At 44.2% G+C, this 27,462-nt stretch overlaps 1 protein-coding gene across 2 annotated transcripts in view; it reads left to right on the top strand.

Annotated features, from left to right (window-relative positions):
* LOC106613940 (dedicator of cytokinesis protein 1) overlaps positions 1–27,462 on the top strand; it is a 733,517-nt gene that overhangs the window by 674,819 nt on the left and 31,236 nt on the right. For both annotated transcript variants that reach the window (XM_045701156.2, XM_045701155.2), the window contains exons 47-48: positions 23,376–23,513; positions 26,510–26,652. In XM_045701156.2, the coding sequence (XP_045557112.1) occupies positions 23,376–23,513; positions 26,510–26,652 (281 nt within the window). The remainder of the gene's footprint in view (positions 1–23,375; positions 23,514–26,509; positions 26,653–27,462) is intronic.

Here is a 27,462-nt window from a genome sequence, read left to right as displayed (position 1 = left end):
TGTTATAACTGGTTATGTCTCATTAGTTCCAGGACCTGTTATAACTGGTTATCTCTCAATAGTTCCAGGACCTGTTATAACTGGTTATCTCTCAATAGTTCCAGGACCTGTTATAACTGGTTATCTCTCAATAGTTCCAGGACCTGTTATAACTGGTTATGTCTCATTAGTTCCAGGACCTGTTATAACTGGTTATCTCTCAATAGTTCCAGGACCTGTTATAACTGGTTATGTCTCAATAGTTCCAGGACCTGTTATAACTGGGTCTGTCTCAATAGTTCCAGGACCTGTTATAACTGGGTATGTCTCAATAGTTCCAGGACCTGTTATAACTGGGTATGTCTCAATAGTTCCAGGACCTGTTATAACTGGTTATCTCTCAATAGTTCCAGGACCTGTTATAACTGGGTCAGTCTCTATAGTTCCAGGACCTGTTATAACTGGGTCAGTCTCAATAGGGCTCTGTATCTATCTGTGTGTCTGGGCTCTGTATCTATCTGTGTGTCTGGGCTCTGTATCTATCTGTGTGTCTGGGCTCTGTATCTATCTGTATGTCTGGGCTCTGTATCTATCTGTATGTCTGGGCTCTGTATCTATCTGTATGTCTGGGCTCTGTATCTATCTGTATGTCTGGGCTCTGTATCTATCTGTATGTCTGGGCTCTGTATCTATCTGTATGTCTGGGCTCTGTATCTATCTGTATGTCTGGGCTCTGTATCTATCTGTGTGTCTGGGCTCTGTATCTATCTGTATGTCTGGGCTCTGTATCTATCTGTATGTCTGGGCTCTGTATCTATCTGTATGTCTGGGCTCTGTATCTATCTGTATGTCTGGGCTCTGTATCTATCTGTATGTCTGGGCTCTGTATATATCTGTATGTCTGGGCTCTGTATCTATCTGTATGTCTGGGCTCTGTATCTATCTGTATGTCTGAGCTCTGTATATATCAGAATACTGACCTTGTACAGCAGTAGTCTCCTATACTATACAGAGGGAACACTGACCTTGTACAGCAGTAGTCTCCTATACTATACAGAGGGAATACTGGCCTTGTACAGCAGTAGTCTCCTATACTATACAGAGGGAATACTGACCTTGTACAGCAGTAGTCTCCTATACTATACAGAGGGAACACTGGCCTTGTACAGCAGTAGTCTCCTATACAGAGGGAACACTGGCCTTGTACAGCAGTAGTCTCCTATACTATACAGAGGGAACACTGACCTTGTACAGCAGTAGTCTCCTATACTATACAGAGGGAACACTGGCCTTGTACAGCAGTACTCTCCTATACAGAGGGAACACTGGCCTTGTACAGCAGTAGTCTCCTATACTATACAGAGGGAACACTGGCCTTGTACAGCAGTAGTCTCCTATACAGAGGGAACACTGGCCTTGTACAGCAGTAGTCTCCTATACTATACAGAGGGAACACTGGCCTTGTACAGCAGTAGTCTCCTATACTATACAGAGGGAACACTGGCCTTGTACAGGAGTAGTCTCCTATACTATACAGAGGGAACACTGGCCTTGTACAGCAGTAGTCTCCTATACAGAGGGAACACTGACCTTGTACAGCAGTAATCTCCTATACTATACAGAGGGAACACTGGCCTTGTACAGCAGTAGTCTCCTATACTATACAGAGGGAACACTGGCCTTGTACAGCAGTAGTCTCCTATACAGAGGGAACACTGACCTTGTACAGCAGTAGTCTCCTATACTATACAGAGGGAACACTGGCCTTGTACAGCAGTAGTCTCCTATACTATACAGAGGGAATACTGGCCTTGTACAGCAGTAGTCTCCTATACAGAGGGAACACTGGCCTTGTACAGCAGTAGTCTCCTATACAGAGGGAACATTGACCTTGTACAGCAGTAGCCTCCTATACTATACAGAGGGAACACTGGCCTTGTACAGCAGTAGTCTCCTATACAGAGGGAATACTGGCCTTGTACAGCAGTAGTCTCCTATACTATACAGAGGGAACACTGGCCTTGTACAGCAGTAGTCTCCTATACAGAGGGAATACTGACCTTGTACAGCAGTAGTCTCCTATACTATACAGAGGGAACACTGGCCTTGTACAGCAGTAGTCTCCTATACAGAGGGAATACTGACCTTGTACAGCAGTAGTCTCCTATACTATACAGAGGGAACACTGGCCTTGTACAGCAATAGTCTCCTATACAGAGGGAATACTGACCTTGTACAGCAGTAGTCTCCTATACTATACAGAGGGAACACTGGCCTTGTACAGCAGTAGTCTCCTATACAGAGGGAATACTGACCTTGTACAGCAGTAGTCTCCTATACAGAGGGAACACTGGCCTTGTACAGCAGTAGTCTCCTATACTATACAGAGGGAACACTGACCTTGTACAGCAGTAGTCTCCTATACTATACAGAGGGAATACTGGCCTTGTACAGCAGTAGTCTCCTATACTATACAGAGGGAATACTGACCTTGTACAGCAGTAGTCTCCTATACTATACAGAGGGAACACTGGCCTTGTACAGCAGTAGTCTCCTATACAGAGGGAACACTGGCCTTGTACAGCAGTAGTCTCCTATACTATACAGAGGGAACACTGACCTTGTACAGCAGTAGTCTCCTATACTATACAGAGGGAACACTGGCCTTGTACAGCAGTACTCTCCTATACAGAGGGAACACTGGCCTTGTACAGCAGTAGTCTCCTATACTATACAGAGGGAACACTGGCCTTGTACAGCAGTAGTCTCCTATACAGAGGGAACACTGGCCTTGTACAGCAGTAGTCTCCTATACTATACAGAGGGAACACTGGCCTTGTACAGCAGTAGTCTCCTATACTATACAGAGGGAACACTGGCCTTGTACAGGAGTAGTCTCCTATACTATACAGAGGGAACACTGGCCTTGTACAGCAGTAGTCTCCTATACAGAGGGAACACTGACCTTGTACAGCAGTAATCTCCTATACTATACAGAGGGAACACTGGCCTTGTACAGCAGTAGTCTCCTATACTATACAGAGGGAACACTGGCCTTGTACAGCAGTAGTCTCCTATACAGAGGGAACACTGACCTTGTACAGCAGTAGTCTCCTATACTATACAGAGGGAACACTGGCCTTGTACAGCAGTAGTCTCCTATACTATACAGAGGGAATACTGGCCTTGTACAGCAGTAGTCTCCTATACAGAGGGAACACTGGCCTTGTACAGCAGTAGTCTCCTATACAGAGGGAACATTGACCTTGTACAGCAGTAGCCTCCTATACTATACAGAGGGAACACTGGCCTTGTACAGCAGTAGTCTCCTATACAGAGGGAATACTGGCCTTGTACAGCAGTAGTCTCCTATACTATACAGAGGGAACACTGGCCTTGTACAGCAGTAGTCTCCTATACAGAGGGAATACTGACCTTGTACAGCAGTAGTCTCCTATACTATACAGAGGGAACACTGGCCTTGTACAGCAGTAGTCTCCTATACAGAGGGAATACTGACCTTGTACAGCAGTAGTCTCCTATACAGAGGGAACACTGGCCTTGTACAGCAGTAGTCTCCTATACTATACAGAGGGAACACTGTCCTTGTACAGCAGTAGTCTCCTATACTATACAGAGGGAATACTGACCTTGTACAGCAGTAGTCTCCTATACTATAAAGAGGGAATACTGACCTTGTACAGCAGTAGTCTCCTATACTATACAGAGGGAACACTGACCTTGTACAGCAGTAGTCTCCTATACTATACAGAGGGAACACTGGCCTTGTACAGCAGTAGTCTCCTATACAGAGGGAACACTGGCCTTGTACAGCAGTAGTCTCCTATACAGAGGGAACACTGACCTTGTACCACAGTAGTCTCCTATACTATACAGAGGGAATACTGGCCTTGTACAGCAGTAGTCTCCTATACTATACAGAGGGAACACTGGCCTTGTACAGCAGTAGTCTCCTATACTATACAGAGGGAACACTGGCCTTGTACAGCAGTAGTCTCCTATACTATACAGAGGGAATACTGGCCTTGTACAGCAGTAGTCTCCTATACTATACAGAGGGAATACTGGCCTTGTACAGCAGTAGTCTCCTATACTATACAGAGGGAACACAGGCCTTGTACAGCAGTAGTCTCCTATACTATACAGAGGGAATACTGGCCTTGTACAGCAGTAGTCTCCTATACTATACAGAGGGAACACTGACCTTGTACAGCAGTAGTCTTCTATACAGATGGAACACTGGCCTTGTACAGCAGTAGTCTCCTATACTATACAGAGGGAATACTGACCTTGTACAGCAGTAGTCTCCTATACTATACAGAGGGAACACTGGCCTTGTACAGCAGTAGTCTCCTATACAGAGGGAACACTGACCTTGTACAGCAGTAGTCTCCTATACTATACAGAGGGAACACTGGCCTTGTACAGCAGTAGTCTCCTATACTATACAGAGGGAACACTGGCCTTGTACAGCAGTAGTCTCCTATACAGAGGGAATACTGACCTTGTACAGCAGTAGTCTCCTATACAGAGGGAACACTGGCCTTGTACAGCAGTAGTCTCCTATACTATACAGAGGGAACACTGTCCTTGTACAGCAGTAGTCTCCTATACTATACAGAGGGAATACTGACCTTGTACAGCAGTAGTCTCCTATACTATAAAGAGGGAATACTGACCTTGTACAGCAGTAGTCTCCTATACTATACAGAGGGAACACTGACCTTGTACAGCAGTAGTCTCCTATACAGAGGGAACACTGACCTTGTACAGCAGTAGTCTCCTATACTATACAGAGGGAACACTGGCCTTGTACAGCAGTAGTCTCCTATACAGAGGGAATACTGACCTTGTACAGCAGTAGTCTCCTATACTATACAGAGGGAACACTGACCTTGTACAGCAGTAGTCTCCTATACAGAGGGAACACTGACCTTGTACAGCAGTAGTCTCCTATACTATACAGAGGGAACACTGGCCTTGTACAGCAGTAGTCTCCTATACAGAGGGAACACTGGCCTTGTACAGCAGTAGTCTCCTATACAGAGGGAACACTGACCTTGTACCACAGTAGTCTCCTATACTATACAGAGGGAATACTGGCCTTGTACAGCAGTAGTCTCCTATACTATACAGAGGGAACACTGGCCTTGTACAGCAGTAGTCTCCTATACAGAGGGAACACTGGCCTTGTACAGCAGTAGTCTCCTATACTATACAGAGGGAACACTGGCCTTGTACAGCAGTAGTCTCCTATACTATACAGAGGGAACACTGGCCTTGTACAGCAGTAGTCTCCTATACAGAGGGAACACTGACCTTGTACAGCAGTAGTCTCCTATACTATACAGAGGGAACACTGGCCTTGTACAGCAGTAGTCTCCTATACAGAGGGAACACTGACCTTGTACAGCAGTAGTCTCCTATACTATACAGAGGGAACACTGGCCTTGTACAGCAGTAGTCTCCTATACTATACAGAGGGAACACTGGCCTTGTACAGCAGTAGTCTCCTATACTATACAGAGGGAATACTGGCCTTGTACAGCAGTAGTCTCCTATACTATACAGAGGGAATACTGGCCTTGTACAGCAGTAGTCTCCTATACTATACAGAGGGAACACAGGCCTTGTACAGCAGTAGTCTCCTATACTATACAGAGGGAATACTGGCCTTGTACAGCAGTAGTCTCCTATACTATACAGAGGGAACACTGACCTTGTACAGCAGTAGTCTTCTATACAGATGGAACACTGGCCTTGTACAGCAGTAGTCTCCTATACTATACAGAGGGAATACTGACCTTGTACAGCAGTAGTCTCCTATACTATACAGAGGGAACACTGGCCTTGTACAGCAGTAGTCTCCTATACAGAGGGAACACTGACCTTGTACAGCAGTAGTCTCCTATACTATACAGAGGGAACACTGGCCTTGTACAGCAGTAGTCTCCTATACTATACAGAGGGAACACTGGCCTTGTACAGCAGTAGTCTCCTATACTATACAGAGGGAACACTGGCCTTGTACAGCAGTAGTCTCCTATACTATACAGAGGGAACACTGGCCTTGTACAGCAGTAGTCTCCTATACAGAGGGAACACTGGCCTTGTACAGCAGTAGTCTCCTATACTATACAGAGGGAACACTGGCCTTGTACAGCAGTAGTCTCCTATACTATACAGAGGGAACACTGGCCTTGTACAGCAGTAGTCTCCTATACAGAGGGAACACTGACCTTGTACAGCAGTAGTCTCCTATACTATACAGAGGGAACACTGGCCTTGTACAGCAGTAGTCTCCTATACTATACAGAGGGAATACTGGCCTTGTACAGCAGTAGTCTCCTATACAGAGGGATCACTGACCTTGTACAGCAGTAGCCTCCTATACTATACAGAGGGAACACTGGCCTTGTACAGCAGTAGTCTCCTATACAGAGGGAATACTGGCCTTGTACAGCAGTAGTCTCCTATACTATACAGAGGGAACACTGGCCTTGTACAGCAGTAGTCTCCTATACTATACAGAGGGAACACTGGCCTTGTACAGCAGTAGTCTCCTATACTATACAGAGGGAATACTGACCTTGTACAGCAGTAGTCTCCTATACTATACAGAGGGAACACTGGCCTTGTACAGCAATAGTCTCCTATACAGAGGGAATACTGACCTTGTACAGCAGTAGTCTCCTATACTATACAGAGGGAACACTGGCCTTGTACAGCAGTAGTCTCCTATACAGAGGGAATACTGACCTTGTACAGCAGTAGTCTCCTATACTATACAGAGGGAACACTGGCCTTGTACAGCAGTAGTCTCCTATACTATACAGAGGGAATACTGGCCTTGTACAGCAGTAGTCTCCTATACTATACAGAGGGAACACTGGCCTTGTACAGCAGTAGTCTCCTATACTATACAGATGGAACACTGGCCTTGTACAGCAGTAGTCTCCTATACTATACAGAGGGAATACTGGCCTTGTACAGCAGTAGTCTTCTATACTATACAGAGGGAACACTGGCCTTGTACAGCAGTAGTCTCCTATACAGAGGGAACACTGGCCTTGTACAGCAGTAGTCTCCTATACTATACAGAGGGAATACTGGCCTTGTACAGCAGTAGTCTTCTATACTATACAGAGGGAACACTGGCCTTGTACAGCAGTAGTCTCCTATACAGAGGGAATACTGACCTTGTACAGCAGTAGTCTCCTATACTATACAGAGGGAATACTGGCCTTGTACAGCAGTAGTCTCCTATACTATACAGAGGGAACACTGGCCTTGTACAGCAGTAGTCTCCTATACTATACAGAGGGAACACTGGCCTTGTACAGCAGTAGTCTCCTATACAGAGGGAACACCTGGCCTTGTACAGCAGTAGTCTCCTATACAGAGGGAACACTGGCCTTGTACAGCAGTAGTCTCCTATACAGAGGGAACACCTGGCCTTGTACAGCAGTAGTCTTCTATACAGATGGAACACTGGCCTTGTACAGCAGTAGTCTTCTATACAGATGGAAAACTGGCCTTGTACAGCAGTACTCTCCTATACAGAGGGAACACTGGCCTTGTACAGCAGTAGTCTCCTATACAGAGGGAACACTGGCCTTGTACAGCAGTAGTCTCCTATACTATACAGAGGGAACACTGGCCTTGTACAGCAGTAGTCTCCTATACAGAGGGAACACTGGCCTTGTACAGCAGTAGTCTCCTATACTATACAGAGGGAATACTGACCTTGTACAGCAGTAGTCTCCTATACTATACAGAGGGAATACTGACCTTGTACAGCAGTAGTCTCCTATACTATACAGAGGGAACACTGACCTTGTACAGCAGTAGTCTCCTATACTATACAGAGGGAACACTGGCCTTGTACAGCAGTAGTCTCCTATACAGAGGGAACACTGGCCTTGTACAGCAGTAGTCTCCTATACTATACAGAGGGAACACTGGCCTTGTACAGCAGTAGTCTCCTATACAGAGGGAACACTGACCTTGTACAGCAGTAGTCTCCTATACAGAGGGAACACTGGCCTTGTACAGCAGTAGTCTCCTATACAGAGGGAACACTGACCTTGTACAGCAGTAGTCTCCTATACTATACAGAGGGAATACTGGCCTTGTACAGCAGTAGTCTCCTATACTATACAGAGGGAACACTGGCCTTGTACAGCAGTAGTCTCCTATACTATACAGAGGGAACACTGGCCTTGTACAGCAGTAGTCTCCTATACTATACAGAGGGAATACTGGCCTTGTACGGCAGTAGTCTCCTATACTATACAGAGGGAATACTGGCCTTGTACAGCAGTAGTCTCCTATACTATACAGAGGGAACACTGACCTTGTACAGCAGTAGTCTCCTATACTATACAAGGGAATACTGGCCTTGTACAGCAGTAGTCTCCTATACTATACAGAGGGAACACTGGCCTTGTACAGCAGTAGTCTCCTATACAGAGGGAACACTGACCTTGTACAGCAATAGTCTCCTATACTATACAGAGGGAACACTGACCTTGTACAGCACTAGTCTCCTATACTATACAAGGGAACACTGGCCTTGTACAGCAGTAGTCTCCTATACTATACAGAGGGAACACTGGCCTTGTACAGCAGTAGTCTCCTATACAGAGGGAATACTGGCCTTGTACAGCAGTAGTCTCCTATACTATACAGAAGTAACACTGGCCTTGTACAGCAGTAGTCTCCTATACAGAGGGAACACTGACGTTGTACAGCAGTAGTCTCCTATACTATACAGAGGGAACACTGACCTTGTACAGCAGTAGTCTCCTATACAGAGGGAACACTGACCTTTTACAGCAGTAGTCTCCTATACAGAGGGAACACTGGCCTTGTACAGCAGTAGTCTCCTATACAGAGGGAACACTGACCTTGTACAGCAGTAGTCTCCTATACAGAGGGAACACTGACCTTGTACAGCAGTAGTCTCCTATACAGAGGGAACACTGACCTTGTACAGCAGTATTCTTCTATACAGATGGAACACTGGCCTTGTACAGCAGTAGTCTCCTATACAGAGGGAACACTGACCTTGTACAGCAGTAGTCTTCTATACTATACAGAGGTAATACTGGCCTTGTACAGCAGTAGTCTTCTATACTATACAGAGGGAACACTGACCTTGTACAGCAGTAGTCTCCTATACAGAGGGAACACTGACCTTGTACAGCAGTAGTCTTCTATACTATACAGAGGGAACACTGGCCTTGTACAGCAGTAGTCTCCTATACAGGGGGAACACTGGCCTTGTACAGCAGTAGTCTCCTATACAGAGGGAATACTGGCCTTGTACAGCAGTAGTCTCCTATACTATACAGAGGGAACACTGGCCTTGTACAGCAGTAGTCTCCTATACAGAGGGAACACTGGCCTTGTACAGCAGTTATCTCCTATACTATACAGAGGGAATACTGACCTTGTACAGCAGTAGTCTCCTATACTATAAAGAGGGAATACTGACCTTGTACAGCAGTAGTCTCCTATACTATACAGAGGGAACACTGGCCTTGTACAGCAGTAGTCTCCTATACAGAGGGAACACTGGCCTTGTACAGCAGTAGTCTCCTATACTATACAGAGGGAACACTGGCCTTGTACAGCAGTAGTCTCCTATACAGAGGGAACACTGACCTTGTACAGCAGTAGTCTTCTATACTATACAGAGGGAACACTGGCCTTGTACAGCAGTAGTCTCCTATACAGAGGGAATACTGGCCTTGTACAGCAGTAGTCTCCTATACTATACAGAGGGAACACTGGCCTTGTACAGCAGTAAACTCCTATACTATACAGAGGGAACACTGGCCTTGTACAGCAGTAGTCTCCTATACTATACAGAGGGAACACTGGCCTTGTACAGCAGTAGTCTCCTATACAGAGGGAATACTGGCCTTGTACAGCAGTAGTCTCCTATACTATACAGAGGGAACACTGGCATTGTACAGCAGTAGTCTCCTATACTATACAGAGGGAACACTGACCTTGTACAGCAGTAGTCTCCTATACAGAGGGAACCCTGGCCTTGTACAGCAGTAGTCTCCTATACTATACAGAGGGAACACTGACCTTGTACAGCAGTAGTCTCCTATACTATACAGAGGGAACACTGACCTTGTACAGCAGTAGTCTCCTATACTATACAGAGGGAATACTGACCTTGTACAGCAGTAGTCTCCTATACTATACAAGGGAATACTGGCCTTGTACAGCAGTAGTCTCCTATACTATACAGAGGGAATACTGACCTTGTACAGCAGTAGTCTCCTATACAGATGGAACACTGACCTTGTACAGCAGTAGTCTCCTATACTATACAGAGGGAACACTGGCCTTGTACAGCAGTAGTCTCCTATACTATACAGAGGGAACACTGGCCTTGTACAGCAGTAGTCTCCTATACAGATGGAACACTGACCTTGTACAGCAGTAGTCTCCTATACTATACAGAGGGAACACTGACCTTGTACAGCAGTAGTCTCCTATACAGAGGGAACACTGACCTTGTACAGCAGTAGTCTCCTATACTATACAGAGGGAACACTGACCTTGTACAGCAGTAGTCTCCTATACAGAGGGAACACTGACCTTGTACAGCAGTAGTCTCCTATACAGAGGGAACACTGGCCTTGTACAGCAGTATTCTTCTATACAGATGGAACACTGGCCTTGTACAGCAGTAGTCTCCTATACAGATGGAACACTGACCTTGTACAGCAGTAGTCTCCTATACAGAGGGAACACTGGCCTTGTACAGCAGTAGTCTCCTATACTATACAGAGGGAACACTGACCTTGTACAGCAGTAGTCTCCTATACAGAGGGAACACTGACCTTGTATAGCAGTAGTCTCCTATACTATACAGAGGGAACACTGACCTTGTACAGCAGTAGTCTCCTATACAGAGGGAACACTGACCTTGTACAGCAGTAGTCTCCTATACAGAGGGAACACTGGCCTTGTACAGCAGTATTCTTCTATACAGATGGAACACTGGCCTTGTACAGCAGTAGTCTCCTATACTATACAGAGGGAACACTGGCCTTGTACAGCAGTAGTCTCCTATACAGAGGGAACACTGACCTTGTACAGCAGTAGTCTCCTATACAGAGGGAACACTGGCCTTGTACAGCAGTAGTCTCCTATACTATACAGAGGGAACACTGACCTTGTACAGCAGTAGTCTCCTATACAGAGGGAACACTGACCTTGTACAGCAGTAGTCTCCTATACTATACAGAGGGAACACTGACCTTGTACAGCAGTAGTCTCCTATACAGAGGGAATACTGACCTTGTACAGCAGTAGTCTCCTATACAGAGGGAACACTGGCCTTGTACAGCAGTAGTCTCCTATACTATACAGAGGGAACACTGGCCTTGTACAGCAGTAGTCTCCTATACTATACAGAGGGAATACTGGCCTTGTACAGCAGTAGTCTTCTATACTATACAGAGGGAACACTGGCCTTGTACAGCAGTAGTCTCCTATACAGAGGGAACACTGGCCTTGTACAGCAGTAGTCTCCTATACTATACAGAGGGAATACTGACCTTGTACAGCAGTATTCTTCTATACAGATGGAACGCTGGCCTTGTACAGCAGTAGTCTCCTATACAGAGGGAACATTGACCTTGTACAGCAGTAGTCTTCTATACTATACAGAGGGAATACTGGCCTTGTACAGCAGTAGTCTTCTATACTATACAGAGGGAACACTGGCCTTGTACAGCAGTAGTCTCCTATACTATACAGAGGGAACACTGACCTTGTACAGCAGTAGTCTCCTATACAGAGGGAACACTGACCTTGTACAGCAGTAGTCTTCTATACTATACAGAGGGAACACTGGCCTTTTACAGCAGTAGTCTCCTATACTATACAGAGGGAATACTGGCCTTGTACAGCAGTAGTCTCCTATACTATACAGAGGGAATACTGGCCTTGTACAGCAGTAGTCTCCTATACTATACAGAGGGAATACTGGCCTTGTACAGCAGTAGTCTCCTATACAGAGGGAACACTGGCCTTGTACAGCAGTAGTCTCCTATACTATACAGAGGGAACACTGACCTTGTACAGCAGTAGTCTCCTATACTTAGGGAACACTGGCCTTGTACAGCAGTAGTCTCCTATACAGAGGGAACACTGGCCTTGTACAGCAGTAGTCTCCTATACTATACAGAGGGAACACTGGCCTTGTACAGCAGTAGTCTCCTATACTATACAGAGGGAACACTGGCCTTGTACAGCAGTAGTCTCCTATACTATACAGAGGGAACACTGACCTTGTACAGCAGTAGTCTCCTATACTTAGGGAACACTGGCCTTGTACAGCAGTAGTCTTCTATACAGAGGGAACACTGGCCTAGTATAGGAGACTACTGCTGTACAAGGTCAGTGTTCCCTCTGTATAGGAGACTACTGCTGTACAAGGCCAGTATTCCCTCTGTATAGTATAGGAGACTAGAACACTCAGAGGACTTGTATAGGTTAATGCAGACATTATCCCTCTCTCTCTCTCTCTCTCTCTCTCTCTCTCTCTCTCTCTCTCTCTCTCTCTCTCTCTCTCTCTCTCTCTCTCACACTCTTTACCAGAGACTTCACACACCTCTTTGTTGTCAGAGTAAACCCTTTAGTCAGGCGTTTGGCTGCTGTGAATAAGTAAGCCATAAAGACGCTGTACTGAAGATGCTGTATACGGTGGAGCGGTGAGGATAGAGTGTCTGTTGGCTGTGGAAGCGTATACTGTAAATAAAACCTCTTTATGTGACTGCATGCAGCCAAAGACCTGCACTAAATCCATTGTAATAGGATTACATTTTTTCTTTTTGTGCCTTTAACTTATTTCCACATATTAATCCACAAGCATGCCTTTTTTTTATTGGATATTATTTTAATCATAACTTGAACAATATTTGTTTTTATATAAACAAAGGAACAGTTGTATGTTCAAACCTGGGAAGGAGGAAGTACTATATTATTTGTTGTAATATTCTAGTCATTCTTTGAGAGACATTCTGCAGACCTGTGGTTTTCTAACCTCTCCTCTGTGACCTCCTGATGTTTTACAGTGTTGTTGTAGCTCTGAACTAGCTCACCTGATTCACCTGATCAAGGGCTTGGTGATTTAGCTGACGACTTGAATCAGGTGTGATCGCTCTGGAATAGATCCAAAACGTGGATGGCTTGGGGTCCCCGAGGAGACGACAAATCCCTGCTATAAGGCACCATCACCTAACTGTACTTAAACCATTGGCTGTAGGGACACTCAGCCTGTTATAAAGTCAAACACGATCTGTTACCAGAGCCTCCTGGCTGTAGAAAAACTAACTCTCCAAGATGATTGGCTGTAGGGACACTCAGCCTGTTATAAAGTCAAACACGATCTGTTACCAGAGCCTCCTGGCTGTAGAAAAACTAACTCTCTAAGATGATTGGCTGTAGGGACACTCAGCCTGTTATAAAGTCAAACACGATCTGTTACCAGAGCCTCCTGGCTGTAGAAAAACTAACTCTCCAAGATGCCACTGTCTCCCCTTGGGAATACACTTCCTCCAGTGACCAGATGGAGCTACACTGCATTTGGAAACTATTCAGACACCTTCCCTTTTTCCACATTTTGTACGTCACAGCCTTATTCTGGATTAAAGTAATTAAAAAAACTCCTCATTAGTGTATACACAATACCCCATAATGACAAGCGAAACAGTTTTTGTGGGAATTTTTGCAAATGTATTAAAAATAAACAGAAATACCTTATTTACATAAGTATTCAGACCCTTTGCTATAAGACTGGAAATTGAGCTCAGGTGCATCCTGTTTCTATTGATCATCCTTGATGTTTCTACAACTTGATTGGAATCCACCTGTGGTAAATTCAATTGATTGGACTTGATTTGGAAAGGCACACACCTGTCTATATAAGGTCCCACAGTTGCCAGTGCATATCAGAGCAAAAACCAAGCCATGAGGTCGAAGGAATTGTCCGTAGAGCTCCGAGACAGGATTGTGTCGAGGCACAGATCTGGGGAAGGGTACCAACACATTTCTGCAGCATTGAAGGTCCCCAAGAACACAGTGGCCTCCATCATTCTTAAATGGAAGATGTTTGGAAGCACCAAGACTCTTCCTAGAGCTGGCAGCCCGGCCAAACTGAGCAATCGGGGGAGAAGGGCCTTGGTCTGGAAGGTGACCAAGAACTCAATGGTCACTCTGACAGAGCTTCAGAGTTCTTCTGTGAAGATGGGAGAACCTTCCAGGAGGACAACCATCTCTGCAGGCACATGACAGCCCACGTGGAGTTTGCCAAAAGGCACCTAAAGGACTCTGACCATGAGAAACATGATTCTCTGGTCTGATGAAACCAAGATTGAAATCTTTGGCCTGAATGCCAAGCGTCACATCTGGAGGAAACCTGGAAACATCCCTACGGTGAAGCATGGTGTTGACAGCATCATGCTGTGGGGATGTTTTTCAGCGGCAGGGACTGGGAGACTAGTCAGGATCGAGGGAAGGATGAACGGAGCAAAGTACAGAGAGATTCTTGATGAAAACCTGCTCCAGAGCCCTCAGGACCTCAGATTGGGGCAAAGGTTCACCTTCCAACAGGACAACGACCCAAAGCACACAGCCAAGACAACGCAGGAGTCTTGGGCCACTCAAGGACATTGAGTGGCCCAGCCAGAACCCGGACTTGAAGCCGATCAAACATCTCTGGAGAGACCTGAAAATAGATGTGCAGCGATGCTCCCTATCCAACCTGACAGAGCTTGAGAGGATCTGCAGAGAAGAAGGGGAGAAACCCCCCAAATACAGGTGTGCCAAGCTTGTAGCGTCATACCCAAGAGGACTGAAGACTGTAATCGCTTTCAAAGGTGTTTCAACAAAGTACTGAATAAAGTGTCTGGATAATTAAGTAAATGTGATTTCAGGTTATTTTTTTAAATATAAATTTGCAAACATTTTAAAAAATGCTATTGCTTTGTTATTGTGTGTAGATTGGGCGGAAAGTGGGGGACAATTTAATCAATTTTAGAATATGGCTGTAACTTAACAAAATGTGGAAAAAGTCAAGGGGTCTGAATGCTTTCCGAATGCGCTGTAGCTTGCAGAGTCAGAGACAGACTGCAGCTGAAGTGTTTTCCTAATTGCCCATATTATATTCTATATATCATGTTCTGCTGGGTCCTGGGTTTTGATTAGATTCATTAGGATTCCCTGTTAGCCGACGACAGTGACGACAGCTAGTCTTCCTGTGGTCCGACACATAACCCAAAAAAAAAATACTATTTGCATACATTTAAAAACATTAACATGTAGTGTGTGTACATCTAACAGTTACATGTACAGTACCAGTCAAAAGTGTTGGACACACCTACTCATTACAGGGTTTTTCTTTATTTTGAATATTTTCTACATTGTAAAATATTAGTGAAGACATCAAAACTATGAAATAACACACATGGAATCATGTAGGAACCATAAACTATATTTATGAGGAACCTGGTTGCAGTTCCTATGGCTTCCACTAGATGTCAACAGTCTTTAGAAATTGGTTGATGTTTTTCTTTTGAGAAAGGAAGAAGTAGGGCTGTTCATTGTGAGTGTCAAGCCAAGTGGACTCTTCTGTGTGGCGCGCGTGACCAGGAGCTCGCTCCACGTTGTTTTTATCCGCTGTTGAACACAGTATATTCCGTCTTAAATTTTATCGATTATTTACGTTTTAGGATATCTAAGGTTGGATTAGGAACGTTGTTTGAAATGTTTGGACCAAGTTTACAGGTAACTTATTAGATACTTTGTAGTCATGTTGGGCGAGTTGGAACCGGTGTATTTCTGAATCAAACACGCCAAATAAATTGACATTTTGGTGATATAAAGAAGGAATTTATTGAACAAAAGGACCATTTGTGATGTTTCTGGGACCTTTTGGAGTGCCAACAGTAGAAGGTCTTCAAAGGTAAGGCATTTTTTTATATCGCTATTTCTGAATTTTGTGTCGCACCTGCCTGGTTGAAATATGTTTTTCATGTGTTTGTATGCGCGGCGCTGACCTCAGATAATCGCATGGTTTGCTTTCGCCCCGTAAAGCCTTTTTGAAATCTGACATGGCGGCTGGATTAACAACAAGTTAAGATTTATTTTGATGTATTGCACTTGTGATTTTATGAAAGTTAAATATTTATAGTAATTTAATTTGACGCTAGCGTCCCACTGATCCGAAAGAAGTTAAGGGTTTCACTGACTTCATTAGCTGTGGTTGTGGATGCGAATATGTTTGAATCATCAGCATACATGGACACACATGCTTTGTTGAACGCCAGTGGCAGGTCATTGGTAAAAATAGAAAAGAGTAGAGGGCCTAGAGAGCTGCCCTGCGGTACACCACACTTTACATGTTTGACATTAGAGAAGCTTCCATTAAAGAAAACCCTCTGTGTTGTATTAGATAGATAGCTCTGAATCCACAATATGGCTGAAGATTGAAAAGACATTAACACAAGTTTTCTCAACAACAGGTTGTCGTCAGTAATATCAAAGGCTGAATTGACATCTAACAGCTCCCATAATCTTCTCATTATCTATTTCTTTACACCAATCATCAGTCATGTGTGTCAGTGCAGTTGAGTGCCCTTCTCTATAAGCTTTAAGTCTTGTTCATTTGTTTACAGAGAAATAGCATTGTATTTGGTCAAACACAATTTTTTCCAACAGTTTGCTAAGAACTGGCAGCAAGCTGATAGGTCTACTGTTAGAACCAGTAAAGGCTGCTTTACCACTCTTGGGTAGCGGAATTACTTTGGCTTCCCTCCCGGCCTGAGGACAAAGACTTTCCTCTTGGCTCAGATTAAAGATATGACAGATAGGAGTGGCTATAGAGTCAGCTACCATCCTCAGTAGCTTTCCATCTAAGTTGTCAATGCCAGGAGGTTTTTCATTATTGATCAATAAAAATAATTTTTCTACCTTTTCCACACTAACTTTACAAAATTAAAATATGCAATGCTTTTCTTTCATTATTCAAATTTTTTTATGCATGAATATGAAGGCTCACTGGTCGTTGTTGGCATTTCCTGCCTACATTTACCCACTTTGCCAATGAAGTAATCATTAAAATAATTGACAACATCAAATGGTTTTGTGATAAGCCATCTGATTCACTGAAAGATGGAGTTGAATTTGTCTTTGTGCCCATAATTTAATTTAAAGTACTCCAACGTTTTTTTCCACCATTCTTCATATCATTGATCTTGACTTCATAATACTGTTTCTTCTTCTTCTTCTTCTTTGTTGAGTTTAGTCGCATCATTTCTCAATTTGCAGTAAGTCAGCCAGTCAGATGTCCAGCCAGACTTGGCCGCCTCCTTTTGCCTCATCTCTTTCAACCATTCAGTTTTTTTCAGTTCCTCATCAGCCTTAACAGTTGTAACAGTCAGATCATTAACAGGTGCATGTCTATCATCAGCCTTAACAGTTGTAACAGTCAGATCATTAACAGGTGCATGTCTATCATCAGCCTTAACAGTTGTAACAGTCAGATCATTAACAGGTGCATGTCTATCATCAGCCTTAACAGTTGTAACAGTCAGATCATTAACAGGTGCATGTCTATCATCAGCCTTAACAGTTGTAACGGTCAGATCATTAACAGGTGCATGTCTATCATCAGCCTTAACAGTTGTAACAGTCAGATCATTAACAGGTGCATGTCTATCATCAGCCTTAACAGTTGTAACGGTCAGATCATTAACAGGTGCATGTCTATCATCAGCCTTAACAGTTGTAACAGTCAGATCATTAACAGGTGCATGTCTATCATCAGCCTTAACAGTTGTAACAGTCAGATCATTAACAGGTGCATGTCTATCATCAGCCTTAACAGTTGTAACGGTCAGATCATTAACCTCTTGGGGCTAGGTGGGACGCTAGCGTGCCACCCGTGGTGCACTCCATCAACAGCAGGTGCATTTCAAGAGCGGCAAATTTGAATCCAAATAAATGTCAAAATTCAAATTTTTCAAAAATACAACTATGTTACACCATTTGAAAGATAAACATCTCCTTAATCTAACCACGTTTTACGATTTCAAAAAGGTTTTACGGCGAAAGCATAAATTTAGAGTATGTTAGGACAGTACATTTACAAGAGTTGTGTGTAATGTTTTGTCAAGTCAAAGACAGGGTCACCAAAACCATAAAACCAGCTAAAATGATACACTAACCTTTTACAATCTCCATCAGATGACACTCCTAGGACATTATGTTAGACAATGCATGCATTTTTAGTTCTATCAAGTTCATATTTATATACAAAAACAGCGTTTTACTATGGCATTGATGTTGAGGAAATCGTTTCCCTCCAATAACCGGCAGTCAAGTCAGCGTCACAAATTAAATAATTAAAATTAGAAAACATTGGTAAAATATTATATTGTCATTTAAAGAATTATAGATTTACATCTTTTGAACGCAATCAACTTGCCAGATTTAAAAATAACCTTACTGGGAAATCACACTTTGCAATAATCTGAGCACTGTGCCCAGAAAAATACGCGTTGCGATACAGACTAGACGTCATGTTGGGGAGATCTAAAATCGAAAATACTATGTAAATAATCCATTACCTTTGATTCTCTTCATCAGATGTCACTTCCAGGTATCACAGGTCCATAACGAATGTAGTTTTGTTCAAAAAAGCTCATCATTTATGTCCAAAAATCTCCGTCTCGTTAGCACATGATGTAAGCCAGCCGGACTTCTCGTCATGAACGAGGGGAAAAAATATATTTCCGTTCGTTCAAACATGTCAAACGTTGTATAGCATAAATCATTAGGGCCTTTTTTAACCAGAACATGAATAATATTCAAGGTGGACGAATGCATAGCCTTTTATAACGTATTGGAACGAGGGTACCCAACATGAAGTAGCGCGCCAGGTGTCTAATGGGACATCACCGTTCCATGGCTCTTGTTCGGTCAGATCTCCCTCCAGAAGACTCAAAACACTTTGTAAAGGCTGGTGACATCTAGTGGAAGCAATAGGAAGTGCCAAAATATTCCTAAACCCCTGTGTTTTTCAATGGGATAGGTTTAAACTCAATACAACACATCAGGTATCCACTTCCTGTCAGAAAATGTCTCAGGGTTTTGCCTGCCAAATGAGTTCTGTTATACTCACAGACACCATTCAAACAGTTTTGGAAACTTTAGAGTGTTTTCTATCCATATATAATAAGTATATGCATATTCTAGTTACTGGGTAGGATTAGTAACCAGATTAAATCGGGTACATTTTTTTTATCCAGACGTGCAAATGCTGCCCCCTAGACCCAACAGGTTAACAGGTGCATGTCTATCATCAGCCTTAACAGTTGTAACAGTCAGATCATTAACAGGTGCATGTCTATCATCAGCCTTAACAGTTGTAACGGTCAGATCATTAACAGGTGCATGTCTATCATCAGCCTTAACAGTTGTAACGGTCAGATCATTAACAGGTGCATGTCTATCATCAGCCTTAACAGTTGTAACAGTCAGATCATTAACAGGTGCATGTCTATCATCAGCCTTAACAGTTGTAACAGTCAGATCATTAACAGGTGCATGTCTATCATCAGCCTTAACAGTTGTAACGGTCAGATCATTAACAGGTGCATGTCTATCATCAGCCTTAACAGTTGTAACAGTCAGATCATTAACAGGTGCATGTCTATCATCAGCCTTAACAGTTGTAACAGTCAGATCATTAACAGGTGCATGTCTATCATCAGCCTTAACAGTTGTAACGGTCAGATCATTAACAGGTGCATGTCTATCATCAGCCTTAACAGTTGTAACGGTCAGATCATTAACAGGTGCATGTCTATCATCAGCCTTAACAGTTGTAACAGTCAGATCATTAACAGGTGCATGTCTATCATCAGCCTTAACAGTTGTAACAGTCAGATCATTAACAGGTGCATGTCTATCATCAGCCTTAACAGTTGTAACGGTCAGATCATTAACAGGTGCATGTCTATCATCAGCCTTAACAGTTGTAACGGTCAGATCATTAACAGGTGCATGTCTGTCATCAGCCTTAACAGTTGTAACAGTCAGATCATTAACAGGTGCATGTCTATCATCAGCCTTAACAGTTGTAACAGTCAGATCATTAACAGGTGCATGTCTATCATCAGCCTTAACAGTTGTAACAGTCAGATCATTAACAGGTGCATGTCTATCATCAGCCTTAACAGTTGTAACGGTCAGATCATTAACAGGTGCATGTCTATCATCAGCCTTAACAGTTGTAACAGTCAGATCATTAACAGGTGCATGTCTATCATCAGCCTTAACAGTTGTAACGGTCAGATCATTAACAGGTGCATGTCTATCATCAGCCTTAACAGTTGTAACGGTCAGATCATTAACAGGTGCATGTCTATCATCAGCCTTAACAGTTGTAACAGTCAGATCATTAACAGGTGCATGTCTATCATCAGCCTTAACAGTTGTAACGGTCAGATCATTAACAGGTGCATGTCTATCATCAGCCTTAACAGTTGTAACGGTCAGATCATTAACAGGTGCATGTCTATCATCAGCCTTAACAGTTGTAACGGTCAGATCATTAACAGGTGCATGTCTATCATCAGCCTTAACAGTTGTAACGGTCAGATCATTAACAGGTGCATGTCTATCATCAGCCTTAACAGTTGTAACGGTCAGTTCATTAACAGGTGCATGTCTATCATCAGCCTTAACAGTTGTAACGGTCAGATCATTAACAGGTGCATGTCTATCATCAGCCTTAACAGTTGTAACGGTCAGATCATTAACAGGTGCATGTCTATCATCAGCCTTAACAGTTGTAACAGTCAGATCATTAACAGGTGCATGTCTATCATCAGCCTTAACAGTTGTAACAGTCAGATCATTAACAGGTGCATGTCTATCATCAGCCTTAACAGTTGTAACGGTCAGATCATTAACAGGTGCATGTCTATCATCAGCCTTAACAGTTGTAACAGTCAGATCATTAACAGGTGCATGTCTATCATCAGCCTTAACAGTTGTAACAGTCAGATCATTAACAGGTGCATGTCTATCATCAGCCTTAACAGTTGTAACGGTCAGATCATTAACAGGTGCATGTCTATCATCAGCCTTAACAGTTGTAACGGTCAGATCATTAACAGGTGCATGTCTATCATCAGCCTTAACAGTTGTAACGGTCAGATCATTAACAGGTGCATGTCTATCATCAGCCTTAACAGTTGTAACAGTCAGATCATTAACAGGTGCATGTCTATCATCAGCCTTAACAGTTGTAACGGTCAGATCATTAACAGGTGCATGTCTATCATCAGCCTTAACAGTTGTAACGGTCAGATCATTAACAGGTGCATGTCTATCATCAGCCTTAACAGTTGTAACGGTCAGATCATTAACAGGTGCATGTCTATCATCAGCCTTAACAGTTGTAACGGTCAGATCATTAACAGGTGCATGTCTATCATCAGCCTTAACAGTTGTAACGGTCAGATCATTAACAGGTGCATGTCTATCATCAGCCTTAACAGTTGTAACGGTCAGATCATTAACAGGTGCATGTCTATCATCAGCCTTAACAGTTGTAACGGTCAGATCATTAACAGGTGCATGTCTATCATCAGCCTTAACAGTTGTAACGGTCAGATCATTAACAGGTGCATGTCTATCATCAGCCTTAACAGTTGTAACAGTCAGATCATTAACAGGTGCATGTCTATCATCAGCCTTAACAGTTGTAACGGTCAGATCATTAACAGGTGCATGTCTATCATCAGCCTTAACAGTTGTAACGGTCAGATCATTAACAGGTGCATGTCTATCATCAGCCTTAACAGTTGTAACGGTCAGATCATTAACAGGTGCATGTCTATCATCAGCCTTAACAGTTGTAACGGTCAGATCATTAACAGGTGCATGTCTATCTGTCCTTGGGTCTTTAGACACTGTTAGATGATGTCATGTTGTTATACTATGTGTTGAATCATCTGACTGTGTCGTTACTGGGTGGTTACATGATGTGATGTTTACAATGTATCATGTGTGTCTCTGCATGTGCTCTCTCATAGCATCATAAAGACTAGACTCAGACATTTACTATAGACATGTAATCCCTTACCTTTTAGTTAATTCGTTTATTTAACCTTTATTTAACCTGGCGAGTCAGTTAAGAATAAATTCTTGTTTTACAATGACGGCTTACCCCCCCGGCCAAACCCTCCCGTAACCCGGACGATGCTGGGCCAATTGTGCGTTGCCCTAGCTACCTACCTACCTGCCTGCCTGCCTACTTGTACACTCTCTATCAGTCCAGCATCAGTCCAGTGTCAGTCCAGCGTCAGTCCTGCGTCAGTCCTGCGTCAGTCCTGCGTCAGTCCTGCGTCAGTCCAGCATCAGTCCTGCGTCAGTCCTGCATCAGTCCAGCATCAGTCCAGCGTCAGTCCAGGGTCAGTCCAGGGTCAGTCCAGTGTCAGTCCAGTGTCAGTCCAGTGTCAGTCCAGTGTCAGTCCAGGGTCAGTCCAGGGTCAGTCCAGGGTCAGTCCAGGGTCAGTCCAGGGTCAGTCCAGTGTCAGTCCAGTGTCAGTCCAGTGTACTCTTAGCGTTGCTGTGTCATGTAAAGGAGCAGTGTGAGAACAGAAGGAAAACACAGTGTGTCTAGAGAGTAGGAGCATGGGATGGTGAGGTGACTATGGCAACCAGGCCTTCTACTTTCTACCAGGGCTTCAATGAACACGGTCAAGTTCCCTTGGCTTTCACACACACACACACACACACACACACACACACACACACACACACACACACACACACACACACACACACACACACACACACACACACACACACACACACACACACACACTACACACACACACACATATACACACACACACACACATACACACACACACACACACACACACCATGACTTGCTGTGAGCTCGGCCCTAATGAACAGTTCTAAGTCTCAGTGTCTACCTGACACCAGTAGGACAGGAGTGTTATTGGGTTTTGTGTCCATTTTGTTGTGTTGAGGTCCCTTACTTGACTTGTGTGTGTTCAAATCCCATAGGATAACTGGTGTGTCCATTGAGAGTGTGTGTGGTGTGTGTTCAAATCCCATAGGATAACTGGTGTGTCCATTGAGAGTGTGTGTGTGTTCAAATCCCATAGGATAACTGGTGTGACCATTGAGAGTGTGTGTGGTGTGTGTTCAAATCCCATAGGATAACTGGTGTGTCCATTGAGAGTGTGTGTGTGTTCAAATCCCATAGGATAACTGGTGTGTCCATCGTGTGTTTTCAGATCCCTTACCTTGCTGATGGAGTTCGTATCCATGGAGAGAAAGTGACTGAGGCTCTGAGGCCTTTCCATGAGCGCCTGGAGGCCTGCTTCAAACAGCTCAGAGAGAAAGTGGAGAAACAGTACGGAGTCAAGACACTGGTAATATCTCTCTCCTGTGCTCTCCTCTCTCCTCCTCTCCTCTCCTCTCCTCTCTCCGATTCTCTTTTTTAAATTATTTTCTCCTCTCTTCTCCTCTCTCCTATGCACTCTTCTCCTCTCGTCTTCTCTTTTTTCTTCTCTTTTCCTCTCTTCTCCTCTCTTCTCTCTCCTATGCTCTCGTCTCCTCTCTCCTCTCTTCTCCGCTCTCCTCTCTTCTCATCTCTCCTCTTCTCTGTTCTCCTCTTCTCTTCACTTCTCTTCTCTGCTCTCGTCTCTTCTCCTCTCCTCTCTTCTCTCCTCTCTTCTCTGCTCTCCTCTTTTCTCCTTTCTTCTCCTTTCTACTTCTCCTCTCTCTGTCCTCTTTCCTCCTCTCCTCTCGTCTCATCCTACTCTCGCCTACTCATTTTAAATTGACATGTTAGTAATTTAGCAGACGCTCTTATCCAGAGCTACTTACAGTGAGTACATTCATCATCAGGTAGCTTGGTGGGACAACCACATATCACAGGCATAGAAGGTAGATTTTCCCTCAATAACGTAGCTGTTAGTAGTCCGAGCTAGAAGGGGTGGGGGGGGTTAAGTGCGAGGAGTGTGAGGAGGAGGATTATTTAAGATACTATTTGAAGAGGTAGGGTTTCAGATGTTTTCAGAAGATGGGCAGGGACTCTGCTGTCCTAGCTTCAGGGGGAAGCTGGTTCCACCAGTGGGGTGCCAGGACGGATAAAGAGCTTGGACTGCGCTGAGAGGGAGCTGCCCTCCCGTCGGGGTGGGAGGGCCAAGACACCAGAGGTGGCAGAACAGAGTGTTCGGGGTGTTGAGTTTGAGCAGAGCCTGAAGGTAGGGAGGGGCAGTTCCTCTTGCTGTACTTCTTCTCTCTCCTCTCCTGTTGTTGGCCCATTAAAAAGTGTCCCTGGATTTATTTCCAAACAAACTTTTATGCCATTATGGGCACAATGAGGATTATTTTACACCAACTTTTTATGTGATCCCATGGTGTTGTTGTTGACGCATGGAGCAAACAGAACAGACAGACCGTGACTCAGTATTTCAGGTCCTTAACTCTCCATCTCCCCAGGTACAGCCATGATATTTGTGTTCTTCCTGAACGGCACTCTATTGTGTCCTGTTCTCTCAGAGTCATTCCTACTGTAGCTGGGACACAATGCTGCTGGCACTGCTACCTACCAGACCCTGGGCCAGTTCAGTATGGAAGAGCACACACTCACTGAATCACCCCAAGGACATGGATCTATAGATGCTATTAACTAACACTGATGGGAGGAGGAGGGTATTGATCCCTCAAAGATAGGAGGAGGATTAACATGGTATAAATTCACGAGGTGGACGATCATCACCGCCAATGGCTCGCGTGGTGCGTGTGTGTGTTCTCACAGCAATAATGAATATGCTGTAAGGACAAAACAGCACAGCCATAGCACAACAGCCCAGGACTCTCTCAAGGAACTACGGCCCCAGGAACTTTAGCCAGGCTGACAGCAGCCCAGGACTCTCACTACGGCCCCAGGAACTTTAGCCAGGCTGACAGCAGCCCAGGACTCTCACTACGGCCCCAGGAACTTTAGCCAGGCTGACAGCAGCCCAGGACTCTCACTACGGCCCCAGGAACTTTAGCCAGGCTGACAGCAGCCCGGGACTCTCACTACGGCCCCAGGAACTTTAGCCAGGCTGACAGCATTCCAGGACTCTCACTACGACCCCAGGAACTTTAGCCAGGCTGACAGCAGCCCAGGACTCTCACTACGGCCCCAGGAACTTTAGCCAGGCTGACAGCAGCCCAGGACTCTCACAAGGAACTATGGCCCCAGAAACAGAACTTTGTTATAGCCAGACTTTATAGTCAGGACTCTACTCACTTCCAATGTTATATGTAGCTCAATAGTCTCTCTTTGTCTCTCTCTCTCTTTGTTTCTCTTTGTCTCTCTCTCTCTTTGTTTCTCTTTGTGTCTCTCTCTCTTTGTTTCTCTTTGTCTCTCTCTCTCTTTGTTTCTCTTTGTCTCTCTCTCTCTTTGTTTCTCTTTGTCTCTCTCTCTCTTTGTTTCTCTTTGTCTCTCTCTCTCTTTGTTTCTCTTTGTCTCTCTCTGTCTCTCTGTCTCTCTCTTTGTCTCTCTCTCTGTCTCTCTCTCTGTCTCTCTCTCTGTCTCTCTCTCTGCTCCCCCGTCTCTCTCTCTCTCTGTCTCTCTCTCTTTGTCTCTCTCTCTGTCTCTCTCTGTCTCTCTCTCTTTGTCTCTCTCTCTGTCTCTCTCTCTGTCTCTCTCTCTCTGTCTCTCTCTCTCTGTCTCTCTCTCTTTGTCTCTCTCTGTCTCTCTCTGTCTCTCTGTCTCTCTCTGTCTCTCCGTCTCTCTCTGTGTCTCTCTCTTTGTCTCTCTCTCTGTCTCTCTCTGTGTCTCTCTCTGTCTCTCTCTGTCTCTCTCTGTGTCTCTCTCTGTCTCTCTCCGTCTCTCTCCGTCTCTCTCTCTGTCTCTCTCTTTGTCTCTCTCTGTCTCTCTCTGTCTCTCTCTGTGTCTCTCTCTGTCTCTCTCTGTGTCTCTCTGTGTCTCTCTCTCTCTGTCTCTCTCTCTCTGTCTCTCTCTCTGTCTCTCTCCGTCTCTCTCGTCTCTCTCTGTCTCTCTCTTTTTGTCTCTCTCTGTGTCTCTCTCTGTCTCTCTCTGTGTCTCTCTCTGTCTCTCTCTGTGTCTCTCTCTGTCTCTCTCTGTGTCTCTCTCTGTCTCTCTCCGTCTCTCTCTGTCTCTCTCTTTTTGTCTCTCTCTGTCTCTCTCTGTCTCTCTCTGTCTCTCTCTGTCTCTCTGTCTCTCTCTGTCTCTCTCTGTCTCTCTCTGTCTCTCTGTCTCTCTCTGTCTCTCTCTGTCTCTCTGTCTCTCTCTGTGTCTCTCTGTGTGTCATGATTAAATGTGGTGTACATGATGTTGTCAGTGTGTTAAATAATGGTGAAGTAACTCCATGGCACTAAACTGTGTTGTGTGTGTTTGTTTCTGCAGCCTGCGGTGGATGACAGGCGTGGGACCCGTCCTCGCTCTATGCTGCGTTCCTACACCATGCCCTCACAACAGAGACCACTCTCTGTGGCTTCAGTCAACTCCATCTCCTCTGACAACTCACCCTCCAGACCTGGCTCAGACGGGTAAGGAATGATACACACACAGAGAGAGACAGACACGTTTATGTGACAAATGGGGACGTCAGAATTTTTTTTATGAATGGGAATGTCTGACCCCACCTTTCAAAATGGAACACACCTTTCAAAATGGAACATACCTTTCAAAATGGAACACACATTTCAAAATGGATCACACCTTTCAAAATGGAACACACCTTTCAAAAGGGAACACACCTTTCTGAATGTCTTGACCACACCTTTCAAAATGGAACACACCTTTCTGAATGTCTTGACCACACCATTCAAAATGGAACACACCTTTCAAAATGGAACACACCTTTCAAAATGGAACACACATTTCAAAATGGAACACACCTTTCTGAATGTCTTGACCACACCTTTCAAAATGGAACACACCTTTCAAAATGGAACACACCTTTCTGAATGTCTTGACCACACCTTTCAAAATGGAGCACACCTTTCAAAATGGAACACACCTTTCTGAATGTCTTGACCACACCTTTCAAAATGGAACACACCTTTCTGAATGTCTTGACCACACCTTTCAAAATGGAACACACCTTTCAAAATGGAACACACCTTTCAAAATGGAACACACCTTTCTGAATATCTGACCCCACCTTTAAAAATGTAAAAAAATTCAAGAAGGGGGGGGGCCACTAAAATGTTTTCTAAAATTCAGCCGCGCCGACAGTGTCCATTAGCACACCCGCTGGTACGCTCACCACCTAAGCCCCTTTTTGTTCCAGAAACTCCTCCCCATCACATTCAGTGCCTTCAAAAAGTATTCAGAGCCCTTGACATTAAACAGCA

The sequence above is a fragment of the Salmo salar genome, chromosome 18 (assembly GCF_965601325.2).
Source record: "Salmo salar chromosome 18, fSalSal1, whole genome shotgun sequence".
NCBI lineage: Eukaryota > Metazoa > Chordata > Actinopteri > Salmoniformes > Salmonidae > Salmo > Salmo salar.
Note: the sequence above shows the minus strand (reverse complement) of the source record. Positions and strands in the feature narration are given on the sequence as shown.